General features: G+C 42.9%; 1 protein-coding gene across 1 annotated transcript in view; it reads right to left on the bottom strand.

Annotated features, from left to right (window-relative positions):
- prkdc (protein kinase, DNA-activated, catalytic subunit) overlaps nt 1-18,804 on the bottom strand; it is a 108,044-nt gene that overhangs the window by 42,081 nt on the left and 47,159 nt on the right. The window contains exons 41-58 of the mRNA XM_080752325.1: nt 18,582-18,792; nt 17,643-17,821; nt 16,055-16,223; nt 15,477-15,542; nt 15,319-15,382; nt 13,897-14,045; nt 9,696-9,836; nt 9,150-9,269; nt 7,280-7,423; nt 6,648-6,799; nt 6,103-6,234; nt 4,719-4,830; nt 3,984-4,108; nt 3,684-3,833; nt 2,910-3,083; nt 2,204-2,302; nt 1,664-1,874; nt 248-425 (exon numbers count right to left, since the gene is read on the bottom strand). Coding sequence (XP_080608451.1) covers nt 248-425; nt 1,664-1,874; nt 2,204-2,302; nt 2,910-3,083; nt 3,684-3,833; nt 3,984-4,108; nt 4,719-4,830; nt 6,103-6,234; nt 6,648-6,799; nt 7,280-7,423; nt 9,150-9,269; nt 9,696-9,836; nt 13,897-14,045; nt 15,319-15,382; nt 15,477-15,542; nt 16,055-16,223; nt 17,643-17,821; nt 18,582-18,792 — 2,576 coding nt within the window. The remainder of the gene's footprint in view (nt 1-247; nt 426-1,663; nt 1,875-2,203; nt 2,303-2,909; nt 3,084-3,683; nt 3,834-3,983; nt 4,109-4,718; nt 4,831-6,102; nt 6,235-6,647; nt 6,800-7,279; nt 7,424-9,149; nt 9,270-9,695; nt 9,837-13,896; nt 14,046-15,318; nt 15,383-15,476; nt 15,543-16,054; nt 16,224-17,642; nt 17,822-18,581; nt 18,793-18,804) is intronic.

Raw genomic sequence — 18,804 nt, 5'->3', positions numbered from 1 at the left:
ACCGCGAGGCGTTGTGTGCTTGTAGATCTGCTGTTTTCACTACTTTTGTGCGACGGCCTTGTATGATGAAGCAGGGCTTTGCTTTGCGAAAAAATGGACAAATTTGAAACTTGGAGATACAAGGTTTCTGCCCGACATTTCCATCCTAATGGCCGGCCTGGAACGGCCGGGAATGAACCGGCCGTTCGGGAGTTGTCCCGCTTTTGCCAATCCCAATGGCCAGCACGTCCCTGGCGGTTGTTCTGACCTGCTGCTTGTGTCTGGGTGAACTCCAGGGAGGTCTGCGTGGCTCGGAGCTGTCCCGCCACCATCCCTGGCTGAGACGCCGCCACACTCTCGTAGCCCTGAGACGAGGCCTGAGTCTCCACAAACATGGGAGTCATCACTGTGCTCCGGAGACGCCAGTTGGAGTCGATCACATAGTCCTGTGTGAATGGAGAGAGAGAGAGGAGAGAAAGAAAAGGCAGCTACACACAGGAAAATTCACAGCGATAATATCGCCCGCTACTTTGAATGGGGCGAGGGGATGGAGGGGGTATGGGCTTCAAAATACATTTTCACAAATAGGGTTTGTGTTTCTTTTTATTTTCTTTATGGGAATCATGAACACTAAATCTGAACGGGAACAGCAACAGGTTTGTCTGTTTACAAAAGGCACAAAAGGTTTGAAACTTTTGTCAAATTAATAATGACATACCAGGGGCATAGTTCTGCCGATTTAAAATGACTCCAATACGGAAGTAAAACTTCCTATGATTGGCCGCTAGTTGCGCTGTTTTCCCCCCCGGCCGATCGCAAAAAGAATTGTTCTCCATTGGACCCCATTAATTTTCCCCTTTCGTGTTCTAATCTTAATTAACATTTTCATGAATACTTTATGGTTCCTATCGCTAGTAAAAAATTGCCTTTCAATCACCATCATATGCGTTTTGTCGAAATTTGGTCCAATTTATTTTAAAATAAATGATAAAGTTGTGGGGGGCGTGGCCAACTAAACTGATACCAGCCGGCTGTGTTCTTCTTCGTGTGCTGTATTTCGGGAGGCTCCGACCACATTCTCCCATGTATCCCTGCGGTTGCACGTGAACGTTGGCAGCCAATAGCATCCTTTGGTGCCTTTACAATCTATGATGACAACACCCATGCCAAGGACCCATATTGTGTCATTTGCACTGCATAGAAACCAATGGCTTCGCTTTGTCCATATATTTTATACAGTCTATGTGACATACCCACTTTTCATACTGTCAACTTGAGTAATAAATAATCATTCGTATTGCTCATACTGGTCTAACCTTACAGTACATAATGTATTCCTTCAGTTGATAGTAAAGTACCAAATTCGAATATTTATTTGTTGCATTTATGTCTTCACATCTTAATGGAGTTGATGTTGGCACTGTGAACATTGAAGATGAAATGTTATATCCAGACTGTATGAAGGGGAGCAAATCGCGGAGTCAACATTCTGTATTCTTCATTTATTGTGATAGCTTTTTTGACACTTTATGTACCGGTATATATTCCCTTGTTCCTTGCTTTTTTTGGACTGTTCACAACAGTACTTCTTTTCCTTTTTCTTACTTCTCTGTAACTTGTAATCTTAAAACTGTTGTGCTGCCTCTGGGCAACTGATTTTCCCCCAGGTATCTATCTAACTGACCTGGAAGGTGCATTCGGACAGAGGATACTCAAACATGTTGCGTGTGAAGTCGGGACTCTGGCTGGTCATCTCCAGCAGCAGGTTGGTGGCCAGGCTGAGGAAGCGTCTCTCGATCTGACAGGAGTACAGGGAGTGGAGCACCTTCAGCATGCGCTCTAGTGTGGCCGTGGGCAAGCGCCTCTCCTGGCTCCAGAAGTTGCGTACGTACAGCCTGAGGGAGACGAGAAGCAAAGATTTCAGTAAAAAATGTTCGCTTTAAAAATGTTCGCTTTAAAATAATACATATTCAAAGACTTGCCCAAAATGTCATGGTTTTTTAAAAAGAAATAGCAGATCTACAAGCTCATGCTGCGGCACTCAGTGCCGTGCTATGAGCTTGTATATCTGCTATATTTGAAAGTATAAAACAATGGTTAAAGTGGTAATGTGACACAGACGCGTTCCCGGTCTTAATGGGCTAACTTATGGTACGATCATACAGTACGTGATGCCACACTTTGATTTGAAAAAGGTTCCACAAGAAAAGAAAAGGCTACTTACTGCAGGCCTTGGTTTTCATCAGTCAGCCCCTGAAGGAGGGCATCTTTGGCTGTGTTCAACACCTCCGCCGAGGTGCTGTCGTCCATGCTCTCCTTGTCGCTGGGGCAAACAATCGTAAATTACTTTAGCCACAGATTTAACTTTCACAAAGCAGGTGTTGACGTTGATCGGAAACAATTAGCAGGGGACATTTTGGAAGTGTGAAGAGGTCAAATGTCATGTCTTTGTATAATAATGCAGTGGTTCTCAACCTGTGGGCCGGGACCCCTAGGGGGGTCCCCACATTATTTGGGGGGGGGGGGGTCCTCAGATGATTAACTTAATGTGCAACGTTGTTTTCTCACTCAACAGTAAACAAACCAACATAAAGTTTAAGTGTATAGAGGCTATCTACACATTTCTAAAGTGACAATTTAAGGACTTTTTAATACCTCTAAAATGACAAATTAACGTTGGCCAAATTGACAAAAATTAGAGGCAGAAATTGTGAAAATAGCCGATCTACATGCTCACAATGCCTCGCAATGCGATGCGTTGTGAGCATGTAGATCGGCTATTTTCACAATAGAACCATGTTATACAAAATGTAATGCCTCAAGTCTTAGTGCTTGTCAGGGTGGGGGGGTCCTCAGTTAAAATATGATTATTTTGGGGGTCATGGCCTGAAAAGGTTGAGGACCACTGTAATAATGAAAAGGAAGTTCACCTGTAGTTGTCCTGGATCCACATGAGGATGTCGTACATCCTCTCCCTGCAGACGGGAGAGGGGTGGGAGATGAATGCGGTCACCGCTCCCAGGAGCTCCTGGAGCTGAACGGGGGTCAGCAGGGCCAGGATCTTATGGATGATGTCCAGACACACCCTCTGCCTGGTCTCATCCCTGACCGCAAAAAAAAAAAGGAATTAAATAACATGAGGAATGACAACATTGAATAGAAATCAACATTGTACTCATTTCTATCGTAGAAATAAGTGAGTGATTTTGCCCTTATCCATTGACCACAAAGGTTAAATCATTCATTAAACCTCTTCAGGGCAGCCGTAACTGATCATTCACACAATGTTTTCTATGGACCGTGGCTTACACACGGATCATCGCGGTTGTATTTTTTCTTCTCCGCGTGAAAGAAAAGACTTTGAATGGCCTTGAATGGGAGCCATAGTCTGCCATACCGGCCCTGACAGAAAAAGATTAGTGATTTTGTGTTTTGAAACAAAATGACGCCAGACGGATAATATCTGAGATCAGGATTCTGGAAGACTACTACTTTAATCTTAAATAAAAATGCATGCCACAAGTGCATGGCATGCTTCCACACATGCTAACTTCTATGGAATCCAAATGACTGAAATCAGTTGTGGTGACGGACGGAGTGAGAACTGTAATCCATGCAGACTAGCAATAGCGATATTAGTGTTGGTATGGGAGAAAGCTCATAAACGGTGAATAGTCAAGCACGTAGCTGCGTCCTACTCCTACCTATGAGCTAGCATCTGGATGAAGCCTTTGGTTTGGAGCGTCAGGTAGATGTCAGGGATGACCTCGGCCCGGCTCAGCACACACTCCAGACAGTGGGTCTTCAGGACGCCGTGGAGCTTGGGCAGGAGGTAGAACACTTGAACCACAAAGCTGGAAACAAACACAAAAACGTAGAGAAGAGCATTGAGAGAACCTCCCGCATACCCATGAGAATTTCGAAATGGCGTTCATTACAGAGAAGAATCCCACTTTGTAATTGGAAAAGTATTCAATAGTATTTAATAAGCGTTTTAACCATACCGGTCCATGAACGGAGGAAAGTGCTTGGAAACTTTGCTCAGGCAAACAATGAACTTGTCATCGATGTCCTTTTTCTTCAAATCTGTTAGTTTACCCACAGCGAGGCTGAGAAGTGCCTGAGGATCCTGAAAGAACACAGCATTATGGCAAATCAGTGCAATTCTTTGGTGAGGGGATTTGGTGTAGAGGGAAAAAAGGCGTTGTTCAACATAAGTATAAAGCCAAGAATATAAGGTTGAATGGTTAAACTAGCTAATAATATTAGTGTCAAATTGACAGATGACTTGCTGTCATGTTAGATAAAGTATGTTTGATTTGAAGATTGGAGAGTGCAGGGATGAACCCTCAACTCATAACAATTACCATACTGTTCTGTGAGATGTACAGTATTGCTTTAAAATAAAATGTGAAAAATAATCCAGAGTAACTCAAAGCACTACACAATAAAAGGTGTCTTAGGTAGGTAGGATAAGTGGTATATTTTTGTTAAAAGGTCAAAGCTGCCATCCACAGTCCACACACACTGGTGGTTGCTCTGTTCACTTCAGTGAGCGCTTTTCAACTCAAATGTATTCTTCTCTGCATGTTACATTGGATGTGCAAAATATCGCTCAATGTGGTGTCTCCACATTTAAATGAATTAATGTTGAATTGTGTCGCTCAAACACATGACTTCATCAGTCAAATCCACAATTCTAATTCATACAACAGTAAAACAAAGTAAAAGGCTCATACTTGGCTGTTTTCGGTCATGTTCTTGAGCATGAGGCCGATGACCTCAGCGGCAGCAGCGTAGATGTCTTTGTACCTCGTAAAACACAGGTTGTTGGTGAGAGACTTCATGTAGCTGAAAATACAAAGCAAACCAGAGAGCAAAAGAAGTGAGAGACAATATTTCACAAAATTGATTCTCTTTTACCTTACTTAAAAAGTGACCAGACTTGTCTATTTTCATGGTTCTCTTCTTCTCTACATTGTGTATTGAACTATCTTCAGTGACGTGTGATAGTGAATAAAAGTAAACAGTGATTGTCTCTGAAATTCTAATATCTAATGTCTAGTGTCCCTAGTTAACTCACTCACTACCATTGACGAGATATGACAGGATTATTTTATAAGCCCCCCCACTACCATATGACAGATTTCTTTTTTATTTCATTTAATTAAAAATCGAGATGGTGCGCATCTGCTCTAAAAGAATCAGATCCGATTTGAACCGGAAACAGTGGGTAGGCGGGATACAAAATAAATCTCTATTGGCTCCAATGTTAAATTAAATTAAAACACCCATTTCTCTGTTTCCTGATCCTGCCTAGCGTCTGCAGTATAAACAATGCTAACTAGTTAGCTTGTATCTATGCAGTTTGATGGATTCACCTGCTGTCTTTTGTCATCGGTAACGTGGCGCGGCGTGCGTGTGGATCGTGCACGGTCTACTGGATCTTACTCGGTGCCGCGCTGTGAGCTTGTATATCTGCTATTTTAAAATAGTTAAAGCATAAAATAATGGCTAAAGTAATAATGCGTTCCCGGTCTAAATGGTTTAAAATATGGAGTTAAGAGGTTACAGGGGAACACACACCGGACGCGGAGGCGGCGCGGAAGCGGAAGCGGCGAGTCAAATCATACAGCCCCATTATTTTCAATGAACTAACCCACACCGGCGGCGTCAGACGCGGGTCTGCCGCCTCGCCTGCCGCACCGATACGCCGCTGTTCTATTTTTCCAGCGTTGCCGCGCGGTGAACATGTTCTCCCATGGTTCTCCCCACCGGGGGAAATGGATGTGCTGTGTGGCAGTCTTTATACAGTCTATGGTGGCAGTGCGCCGCATCCAGTTGGGGTTACCGCGCGGCACTTCACGTGCGTCGATACCACGGCGCGCCGCTGCGCAGCCGCCTGCATCCAGTGTGTGCTCCCCGTAAGCATTTAACCCATTCAGGCCGGGAACACATTTTGCTGTTTGGGAGGGGCTTACAGTACATGTACAGTATGTAGCAACATATTTGTTTTGTAGGCTAATTTCTGATTTAGCCCTATTCTATAGGTTAGGCCTAAAGCATTGTGTAACCAGATGGGAAGCATAAATAAGATAAAGGACCTAATTCTTTTTCGTTTACCTGTCATATTCAATCCCACATGAGGCATCATAAGCCGGGAGGCTGTTGGCCAGGATGATTCCCAGCAGCTGAAGTCCCACGGAGTTGTCTTTGCTGTTTGGGTCGGTGCCACAGAAGCGCTGGTATATCACACTGCATGGGCACAACACACAACACATGTACTTGAGCAAAAGTATGAAAGTATTGGTTTAAAAAAAAAGGGAAAACTAAGGTGGAGGAAACCATCCAAGGCACCAAGCTGCTCACCGGGAGCAACTAGAGGTTCAGAGTCTTGCTCAAGGACTCTTCGACACTAACTCTGGGGGGAGCGCGGATTCGAACTGGGAACCCTTCGGGAACCCTCCGTGTTCTAATGGCGGTTTCTCTACCCCTGAGCCAAAGGATCATGGAAGTTTTCGTTTTTTGCATCACCCGTTGGTATTTCTGACCGCACGCAAGAGTTATTTAATCTTTAGTCAGGAAAAGTACATTGTATTATGCAGGCTGAAGCCTAGATTCAGGGCCATTTCCACAGTGCAACAGCAAATAGACAATGTGCCTGTTACCGGTAAGGAACATGCAGACAGTCCTTCCAGCATTCCACCAATGTGCGCGTGATCTCCAGGTTGTGGCGGAACACGGCCCTCTTTGCATCAAAGATGTTTGTCATCAGGAACTCCAACAATCGGTTGGCCAGCACCTCATCTCTAGTGTTCCCCTGACATAAAAACAACACAGTCAGTACAATCATCTACAAGTAGTTCTTCATGTTAACCATTAGAACGACCTTTTCTGTCGGGCAGAAACATCATATCTCCGTATTTGAGCGGTGCAAATTCTCCTACGTTTCACTTTGTGAGTATTAGTGCCTCATACACATAAAGTAACGGACGTCACGGACAGAACGGCCCATACAAGGAGATATGCACGTGTGTCGTGTTTGCACCACTAACTTCTAAGCTTGAGCTTGTAGATCTTCTACTTTTGCCGCTTTTGAATTACAACCATGAAAAGTACGTTTTGGACATGTTTCCACCTGAGATGCTTTATCATTCTAATTCGGCTGGGTGGTTTATAACATATCATTCCGTGGTACAACACAGTTAGTCTTTAAGTATTTCATTATTCAATTATTCTTACTTCCATTTTCTGATGTTTGTAAATAAGACGATACAAATACGATTTGAGTTGCATGAACCTTGGGGCTGGCCACACTCGTCCAAGAGAGAACGGTGACCACAATGTCCACCACCATGAAATGGATGCCTGCTCCTCCGTTGTTCCCAGACACCACCAGCTGGATCAGCGGCCCCAACCACAGCTTGGCGTACGGCCGGAACACCTGGGAAGCAACACCCGCATTAAAAAGGTTTTAACCGGTAAGCCTAAACTTAAACACATACAGCAGGGGTCTTCAATATTTTCAGTACAGGGACCCCTTAGCATAGATGAAGCAGGGACCCCCTCTACATATTGTATAAGTGGGTGATGGAGATTCCCATCGATTTCATACTGTAGATAGATTCATAGACTTGTTTGACACTTAACTACTTAAAATCATAAATTGTCGATACTTGACCTTTCACTCTGTCTGGTCTGCTCTTTTTTACCTCTACACCAAACCTATTTGCCAAAAATAGCAGATCTACAAGCTCTCAACGCCTCGCAGCGCAAGGCGTTGAGAGCTTGTAGATCTGCTATATTTTGGCTGAAGTTCTCCTCAGAGTATAGGGATGTGAGGGTTCAAGTTGTTCATTTAAAATAATTATCCTATTACAAAAAGATTTGGTGGTCCACGTGTAGTAACTCTGAGGACGCCCTATAGTCCAGTAATTTTAGGCCAAAATTAGGCTAAACCTAAAACAAATTGCAATAGTAGCAAACTCAACTGATTTTGTATCCTCAATATGTCCTTAGTGAGAGAGAAAAAGTCCCAAGGAATCCCATCGGGGGAAAGTTTTGAAAACGACCCACCTACCTTCACTTACTATACACTACACTATAAAGGAAAAATGACTCCCAAAAAAATCTGCTTTAAGTGGGATGTGAGGGGTCAAACTAGGGGTTTTTAATTATTCTGAATCCATTGCAAGCATTTGTTTTGCACGAAAAACATTCCTTGGGCAAGAAATGGCCCTTCAAAATGATGGTTTAGTGATGAGTCATCAATTTTCACAGTCTTTTGGGGTCCGTTTTTAGCCCAAGGAATGTTTTTCATGCAAAACAAATGCTTGCAATGGATTCAGAATAATTAAAAACCCCTAGTTTGACCCCTCACATCCCACTTAAAGCAGATTTTTTGGGAGTCATATTTTCCTTTATAGTGTAGTGTATAGTAAGTGAAGGTAGGTAGGTCGTTTTCAAAACTTTGCCCCGATGGGATTCCTTGGGACTTTTTTTCCCTCACTATAGACATAATGAGGATACAGAATCAGTTGAGTTTGCTACTATTGCAATTTGTTTTAGGTTTTTTCATATAATGACTGGACTACTAGGGGTCCTGGACCCCCTGATGAAGACCCCTGACATACAGCATATTTTTACTTTCAAGGACTCCCAGTTTGCCATGCATTATTAGGACACGGATCCCCATAACTCTGACAGAGTACAAATGGAACCAAATAGACCATTACAGCTTACGGGTCTCTGAGCTACCGCCCCCAGATGCCAATTAAGCAATATTACACTTCAATGATGATTTCAGAGCTTGGCTCCACCTCGTTCATGACCGCATCACTGGCGTGCCAATAATCACGATAATGCACACCCTCTCGTGTAATTATTGTTTAATTGGCATATCTACAATTATTCATGTGTTAGGACCAAACCAATTTTAAATCAAAGCAAGTGTCAAACCATTTTGGAGCTCTGAGAATTAACCTTACTTTCATATGAAATTAAAACAGAAATGCATTTTTAATGATAGATCTAGTTCCTGCGGTCCATCACATTTTCAACGTTAAAACATAACATAAAACATGTCAAATGTTAATTTAACTGAATTTAAATGAATTGATCCATATGCAAGATAGATAGGTACTGGTAGATGACTGTGTGAAAGCTTTTACCTCCTCAGTGTTGATGATCAACTTTGCGATGAACAGTCTGACATTTAGAGGTGTGGCTGGATTGGCTAGTTTGCCGTGTAGAAACTTCATCCACGCCGGGAGCTCACTGGGTGTGCTTCCCTATTCAACAAAGTGCAAAAAGCAACTTTTAAATTGAGCCTTGCCACACATTTTCAACATTTCAACAAGCCAAAACATTCAACATGGCATGTTCGACTCCCAGAACAGCTCTATCTTTCAAACATGGCAGCCACGTTTGTTTACATTTGAAGAAAACACTATAGCCTCTATCATTTGAATGCCTAAACGGATTTCCAAGCAGGTTTTTTGGCATGCACACGTGTGGTGCATGATCTGTGCATTATCCATGACCATCGTGCACATTAAAAGGAAAGATTCTGGCAATCGAAGACACCAGTAAGACTCCTTAATCGGGAGATAAGCGACCGCCACGTCGCATACACAAACCAGGTTAAGTCTTTGCCTCTGACACTTTTATTTTCATATTATTGATTGAATATGAATTCCACCACACAAGCCACTGACCTGCTCTACTTTGGGAGTTATGTTGTTCCTGTGCATGTGTCCAATCAGAGCCGTCATGGCAGCCATGCACTCGTGCTGGTTCAGTTCGTCCATCTCCAGGTCCAGCGACGCGTCCTGCGAAGGACTGCTGTCCACCACCTCCTGCAAACATCACACACACACACGCACACGCGCGTACACGCACACAGACCATGGGTCTTCATGAGAGTCACTACATGGAGGCCGCCAAATCTTTGTGTCATAGGAACTAAAAAGAAATATATATATATTAACCAGTTGAGCCCTAGCATCCCTATTCTGGCGATACAGAGCCAAAGGTCAAGTTACATTATGTCTGCCCAACACGGGTGGATGAAGCAATTCTATGAAGCTACCGGTATATACTGTATACAATCAATGAAAAAGTCTAATCTGCAACATCATTTTATACAATATGTAGTGGGGGTCCCATCTATCTCATCTAAGGGAGTTTATCATGATTGATTATGTGTGACGTTATAGAGTAGATCATGTGTTCATTGATTATATTAAATATCTAGGTCTTTATGATGATACTAATACCTGATAGTTAGGAGTAGAGAGGCCTTCAGTGGGCCTCAGTAACTATTGTTTTGGTAAAGCCTATCTTCTAAAGCCCAGCTCGTTCCAGAGGCATTGAAGCCACACAGTATAACTCTAGTGTCGGACCATTCTTCTTTTACCACTGCCCAGAGTGTTAATTGTACGAGAAACAGCCGCTGACAGCTCCGTCTCCGTCATCAGACGGGTCATGTGACCCGTCTGATGACGCGTCAGTGCTTAAATAGCGGTCAAGACGCAGCTTTGCGTCTCTGGACGCAGCTTTGCGTCTTCTAGACGCGAAACCGCGGTCCTGGTAGACTTACCGCGTTTACAGACGTGATCATCACGGCTCTGTGAAGCACACCGCGGCTCCGGACGCGATTATCGGCTCAAAGACGGGGCTTGGAGGCTACCGCGGCGTCTGGCTGGAACTCGGAGCGGCCGCAAAGTCTGCTGTGTGCTCTCTTTGTATCTAATCACACCTTGATTCTATTTGATAATTATTAGTATTATTTATTGTCAATGGAACATGCAATATTCTACCATATTGTCGGCATTATAGTGTGTGATGATAACGTTTTTAGTGAGAATATTTCTCTTTTCTTTCTTTTTTTTCGCATTTAAAAAAAAAATGATGGTTATATGTGCGTGGATTCATGGCACAAAGCATGCCGTTCAGCTCAATCGGTAGAGCGCTCGTCTCGTTGACCGTGGGTCGCTGGTTCGATCCCCGCTTAAGTCATTTTTTTCACCACCTCTAGTTTTTATTTCTAGACCGTTATCACACTGTAAAGCACTGTAAAACACGTTTTCAAGCCAAGGACCCCTTAGTTGAGAGAGAGATGAAGCAGGGACCCCCAAGACTTTTTCATAGATTCCAGATATTTAACCACTTGAACCGTCAATACCTAAATGAACTTGGCCTCTCACTGTGTACCTCCGTAGCCTACAGACGCAGACGCGGGCTCAAACGCAGCTTTGCGAGACTACATCGCGTCTGTAACTCCGAAAGACGCGGCTCTGAGTTATAGACGCAGCTCTCTGAAGGCTACAACGCGTCTGTAATTCCAAGACGCGACTCAGAGTCGCGCTCGGAGTTACCCAGAGACGCGTGGAGGCAAACGGCCGGCCGTGGACGCAGACGGCCGGCCGTGGACGCGTCCGTGGACGCAGACGGCCGGCCGTGGACGAGGACGCGAAAAAAAGGCAGCGAAAAAAAAACAAATTGGGTGTCTATTGTATGTATTTTTTGATGGAGAATTCAAATATGACCTTCTTTTTTGCATAGGACAACTCTAAGCTGCATCAATTGGTATTTTATAATTGCCAATTGTACCCTATCCATCTAAAAAACAAATTGGATGTCTATTGTATGTATTTTTTGATGGAAAATTCAAATATTACCTTCTTTTTTAGATAGGACAACTCTAACCTGCATCAATTGGTGCATCAACCTGCTATCTATCTATCTATCTATCAATCAATCAATCAATCTATCAATCTCATATCTATCTATCTATCTATCTATCTATCTATCTATCTTATCAATCTTATCAATCAATCTATCTATCTATCAATCTGTCTATCTGTCTATCTGTCTATCTGTCTATCTATCTAGACAGATAGACAGATAGACAGATAGACAGATAAGATAGATAAGATAGATAAGATAAGATAGATAAGATAGATAAGATAGATAAGATAAGATAAGATAGATTGATAAGATAAGATAGATTGATAAGATAAGATAGATAGATTGATAAGATAAGATAGATTGATAAGATAAGATAGATTGATTTGTGATTGATAGATAGATAGATAGATAGATAGATTGATTGACAGATAGACAGATAGACAGATAAGATTGATAAGATTGATAAGATTGATAGATAGATAGATAGATAGATAGATAGATAGATAGACAGATAGACAGATAGACAGATAGATAGATAGATCTAGATAGATAGATAGATAGCAGGTTGATGCACCAATTGATGCAGGTTAGAGTTGTCCTATCTAAAAAAGAAGGTAATATTTGAATTTTCCATCAAAAAATACATACAATAGAGATCCAATTTGTTTTTTTAGATGGATAGGGTACAATTGGCAATTATAAAATACCAATTGATGCAGGTTAGAGTTGTCCTATGCAAAAAAGAAGGTAATATTTGAATTCTCCATCAAAAAATACATACAATAGACATCCAATTTGTTTTTTAGATGGATAGGGTACAATTGGCAATTATAAAATACCAATTGATGCAGCTTAGAGTTGTCCTATGCAAAAAAGAAGGTCATATTTGAATTCTCCATCAAAAAATACATACAATAGACACCCAATTTGTTTTTTTTCGCTGCCTTTTTTTCGCGTCCTCGTCCACGGACGCGTCCACGGCCGGCCGTCTGCGTCCACGGCCGGCCGTTTGCCTCCACGCGTCTCTGGGTAACTCCGAGCGCGTCTCTGAGTCGCGTCTTGGAATTACAGACGCGTTGTAGCCTTCAGAGAGCTGCGTCTATAACTCAGAGCCGCGTCTTTCGGAGTTACAGACGCGATGTAGTCTCGCAAAGCTGCGTTTGAGCCCGCGTCTGCGTCTGTAGGCTACGGAGGTACACAGTGAGAGGCCAAGTTCATTTAGGTATTGACGGTTCAAGTGGTTAAATATCTGGAATCTATGAAAAAGTCTTGGGGGTCCCTGCTTCATCTCTCTCTCAACTAAGGGGTCCTTGGCTTGAAAACGTGTTTTACAGTGCTTTACAGTGTGATAACGGTCTAGAAATAAAAACTAGAGGTGGTGAAAAAAGTGACTTAAGCGGGGATCGAACCAGCGACCCACAGTCGACGAGACGAGTGCTCTACCGATTGAGCTAAACGGCATGCTTTGTGCCATGAATCCACGCACATATAACCATCATTTTTTTTTTAAATGCGAAAAAAAAAGAAAGAAAAGACAAATATTCTCACTAAAAACGTTATCATCACACACTATAATGCCGACAATATGGTAGAATATTGCATGTTCCATTGACAATAAATAATACTAATAATTATCAAATAGAATCAAGGTGTGATTAGATACAAAGAGAGCACACAGCAGACTTTGCGGCCGCTCCGAGTTCCAGCCAGACGCCGCGGTAGCCTCCAAGCCCCGTCTTTGAGCCGATAATCGCGTCCGGAGCCGCGGTGTGCTTCACAGAGCCGTGATGATCGCGTCTGTAAACGCGGTAAGTCTACCAGGGCCGCGGTTTCGCGTCTAGAAGACGCAAAGCTGCGTCCAGAGACGCCAAGCTGCGTCTTGACCGCTATTTAAGCACTGACGCGTCATCAGACGGGTCACATGACCCGTCTGATGACGGAGACGGAGCTGTCCACGGTGCTTGCTCGAGTACTTCTGTCCATGATATCATGTTATATAAACTTGACCACACCACCACCTAATATAATTGTCTTGTCTCCTCTGTTTCTCATGATTGTTGATTGATCTTAATTCCACCACAGGGGTCCTTGGCCTGTAAAATGTTGAAGACCCCTGATCTATGTAATAAAGAAGTCTGTGATACACTGATACTGAACTTGTGTCATCTATATGTATTTCAATTCATTATTGCGCAGATATAACAGGGTCAAGGTGTTCCGACTTACTCGTTTGGCAGCGGTGCGGACACGTTTGTCGGGATTCTGGGAACTGAAGGAGAAGCTCTGGACTCCAGTGGAGAAGTCAAACTGACTCATCTCCTCACTCAGGCTGCTGTCAGCCATGTAGGACTGAGAGGACAGGTACACTGGCTCCACTACACAGGGAACAAACTGTTAGGAAACAACTGGGGGATTTTTCAATGAGGTTTGGCCACAGGGAGTTGGTCAGGATACCTATTTTATCCAATCAGGAGAGAGAACTCATACAGGATACAGGATTGATGGAACAAAAATCAAACCTCGGTTCGAAGTGAAGCGGTGAACTTTTATTCTATGTGTTCTAGAGCTATGAACTCTGTGATCTATACATTCTTCCAATTCTGAATGAATGAATGATTTTATCTGGAGGGCCGAATTGTCATGTGAAGCTTGACCAATCCTCAATTCTGGTCTCATTGGACATTTTTAATCATCCAATCCTCAGACCGGGACGGACGTTACACACATATTTTGAATGTACGGGACAGATAAATCCTGTTCATTCTGGACTGAAATGACCATATATGGACATGAACGGGACAGACAAAGCCACTCCAGATAAAACCTGTTCATTCTGGACTGAAATGACCATATATGGACATGAACGGGACACACAAAGCCAGTCCTTGGAAGCGGCTTTCACCGCTTCAAAAAAGACAAATTGGAAGTGGAACAGCCGATACATTAACTTTGTGGGGTTCTTTTTCCAGATAGGATAAAATTGGACTTGAGACATGAACTTTTATATATCGTCGTTGTCGGGTGAAAACCTTGTATGTCCAAAACCGTTCGGTTTGCATTTATCATTTTAAAAATGATTTAAAGAAGCTATAATCAACTTTTTCTTGAAAAACGGATGCTAAAATAAAAATAATGTTTCGAAAATATTTTATAAAAAAATAAGCTTCATATATGTCTTTCTATTCAAAAATGACCACAAAAAGCGTAAAATAATGATAAAACAGTCATTTTGGCCATTGTCAGACCGACACTTTGTTTACATTCTAGTCTATAGACTAGGATGTAAACAAAGTGTCGGCCCTACAATGAAAAAGTTGACTATAGCTCCTTTAAACTAGTGAAAACAGCCGATCTACAAGCACACAACACCTCGCACCGCGAGGCGTTGTGTGCTTGTAGATCTGCTGTTTTCACTACTTTTGTGCGACGGGCTTGTATGATGAAGCAGGGCTTTACTTTGCAAAAGAGCGTACGAATTTGAAACTTGGAGATACAAGGTTTCTACCCGACAACGACGATATATACTCTATAAATATACTCTACACACATTGGCTGTTTGAAAGAAATTGTTTTTGCTGTGTTTTTTTATGTCCTCTACTTTTGGGTCTTTCACAGGACATAAGCTGAGGAACATGCGGTCAATCCTACCTCCATTCTCCTCGCTCACTTCCTTTCTTATCATGATGTATTTCTTCTTTCTCTCCAGGGCAACCTGACAATAAAGTAAACAAGTCACAGTCATTACGTATCACATTAAAAGTGTGTGTGTGTGTGGGGGGGGGGGCATTCCGTATCAGAAGACATACCTCGACCTCAATAGGAAAGTTGTACATCCTTCCAACATCAATGAGATTTTCCAAAATGAACTGGTTCTGAAAAAAAGGAAGCAAATGTAATGTAAACCAGCGGTTTCCAAATGTTTTCATAGCAAAACAATTGGCAATCTACAGCACAAGCAAAAACTTTGTCGCACTGCGACAAACAAGTGAAGCTCCTCCCCCCGTTGCTCACATGGAATGGAAGTGAACAGGACGCAACGTTTCAGTCGCAAATGTGTGACCGTGCACTGGGGACTGCCCATAAGTCTGAAGGTTCATTAGTCCGAAGGTTCATTAGTCCGAATTTAGTTAGGGTTACTGAGGTTAGGGTTAGGGTTAGGGTTAGAGTTAGGCATAGTATTCTTCGGACTAATGAACCTTCGGACTAATGAACCTTCGGACCAATGCCATGGCACCCTGTGCACTAATGTATCATGTGACTACTTATTGTTCCACATGTAAAAAAAAACTACAGAGCAACCAAAATGTCCTATTCACAGATGGAAAATGAAAAATAACCCAATCAAGAATGAAGGTGTGGAATTGAGTGAGATGTAATGTTTCACCTTCTCTGGTTTCTCCGTGAACAGGAAGCCTTGGTAGAACTTGGCCTCGTTGAAGCTGCAGCTGATGACGGCGATGGCAGTGTTGTACGCCGCGCAGTGGTACTGCCTCCGAATCTCCAGGAGCTGACTTTCACCTGCCATGTTCTCAGTGAACGCCTCGAAACTCGACCTGAATTAAATGACAATGCAGCAAATATACTTTGTTACTGTGAATAGATTACCAACCATTTGGAGAATCTTCTTTTTCAGCTTAGTTTTTCAACAAAGCAGATTGTATGTCCATTGTCTCACTCTCCTGACCGAGAAAGGTAATTGCAAGGATATCAGAATTACAATAAAGATGGTGGAAGTGTGTCCAATCTGCTGCGTTGTCTGCTTCAATAACTTTGTTGAAATTGTCAAGCAGTAAGTGTCTTACCAAACAAAAGCCAAGGTCAACATTTCTCAAGAGAAGAGAAGGAAGACTGCCTCCTGGTGGTGGGCAGGGACTTTACCATTGCGCCATCTGAGCACAGTGACATTTAATTAACAGCTGTTTAATCACACTTATGTTCCTGACTGTTAACTTGAACTCCAACCAACGCTAGCCTTGCGTAACCAGACTACATCACTGCATGGATATGAGTCTGGTACTTCTATATGGACGTTTTTTTTTTCCCTCCCAAGGGGCAGGTTAAAAAGAACGGACACAATTGGTTAGACCAGACCAATACTGGGCCCTGATTGGTCACCCAACTCTTCGGGTGAGGAAATGGATTCACAAATGAGCGGGGCCAAAGATTTTTACCATTTTTAATGCAACCTCATTGGATTCACTAGATGCGACATTGTACAAAAGTCTACAAATAGCCTTCTAAGTGGGCGCCGGCTCTGACGGCAAATCTCGCGAATGTCGTGTTTACTGGTGCTATAGATCCCGCGAGAGTGTGTTTACTTGTACTAGAGTCCCGCGAGTGTGTTGCTGGGACAGATAAAGGGCAATAATAAAGTTGATTTTCTCCTTTTTTGTGTAGCTGAAAAAAGCCACTTTGGTATGACAATTTTGTTAATATTATGTGGCTTGTGAAGATCGGGTCCAATATTTAGTTCAGTGACCATGGAGCAAAATAATATTTCAGAAGCTGTGTTCATGTTAGCTCTCTCATTGTAAATGAATAGACTCCAAACATGCTTCCGCCTCCTAAAAAGGTATCCACCTACGTCACGCAGAAACGGGAAGTACGGGTGTGTTCCGCCCTCATGCTATCGCCCTCATGGGCGGGGCCAGACCCAAATCCGCCAAGAGCGGACACACACACACACACACACACACACACACACACACACACACACACACACACACACACACACACACACACACACACACACACACACACACACACACACACACACACACACACACACACACACACACACACACACACACACACCACAAAAAGCAGATCTACAAGGTCACAAGTTCGAGTCACAACTCTTGTAGATCGGGCGAAGACATTTGGTGTAGAGAGAAACAAGGGCATACGGCAGACAAAGTACAATAGCAACTCAGGTCCCGTCCTCAAAAGATAAAGGGTTTATAAAATCCTACTTGATCAGCGTCTTGGACAGCTCGTTGCCCTCCGTGGTGTCAGAGCGGCAGTAGGCCTGGTTGACGAGGGAGTCCTTGGAGTACACCTGCTCTTTGGGGAGTCTGGAGTACAGCAGCTCCATCAGCTTGTGGCAGCCGGTCTTCTTCAGCAGCTGGACCTCAAATGCACTTGTGCTGGACTGAAAGAGACCACAACACACACCAATTAAATCTCCTCTACTATGTAACTGTTTTTTAGTGAATCAAAAGTTGTTTTGACCTAACACAACCGGGGTCGAATCTTGCATTTATTTATGACACACACACACACACACACACACACACACACACACACACACACACACACACACACACACACACACACACACACACACACACACACACACACACACACACACACACACACACACACACACACACACACACACACAGATGATGATGAAATATGGATACAAGGCTTTCTGCCCGACAGAAATAACGTATGTACTTGATATTATGTTTGTTTTAGTTTTTTTTACCCAAGTAACAACTAGGCCTGTCACAATTATTACATCATCGTCTAATCACAATTATTTGAGGTAATTTCAATTATTTTGTCTTAATCGTTTCCATGTTGAGAAATTTTCATATAGTTCCAAACACTTTCAAAAAAGTAGTGAAAATAGCAGCTCTACAAGTTGTGAGTGTGAGCTTGTAGATCGGCTATTTCCACTATCAATGTTATTTTTTTAAGTATAAAGTTGTAAAATATGTCAGTCATTTCTTTGTATATTTAGGTTATGTGTCATATCTGCCATGTGCAACTTCAAAGCCTACAAGCCAAACAGAAATGCGATTGTCAATGACAAAAAAAAAAAAATACGCGTGACAATTAATCGTCATGTAAAATGTCATAATCGTGACAGCCCCTTGTAACAACATTATATGTCTGCTACACACCTTGGTGAAGCGCATGAGCAGCAGATCCATCGTGGCCGAGATGTTGTCCACAAAGAACTGTGCCAGGGCCTTGGTGCTGCCGTGAGAGGCCAGAGGCAGCAGAACCCTCTCCACCATGGCCTGGATCATGGAGGTGACCGGCAGCACCTCACCCTGCTGGACCACCTTGTACACCGTGCACAGCAGCTCCAGCTGGCGCTCAGCACTGGACCTGCTTACATCA

This window comes from Nannobrachium achirus (assembly GCF_963921795.1).
Source record: "Nannobrachium achirus genome assembly, chromosome: 21".
Taxonomy (NCBI): domain Eukaryota; kingdom Metazoa; phylum Chordata; class Actinopteri; order Myctophiformes; family Myctophidae; genus Nannobrachium; species Nannobrachium achirus.
The sequence above is the reverse complement of the archived record's forward strand: the minus strand, read 5'-3'. Positions and strand labels throughout refer to the sequence as shown.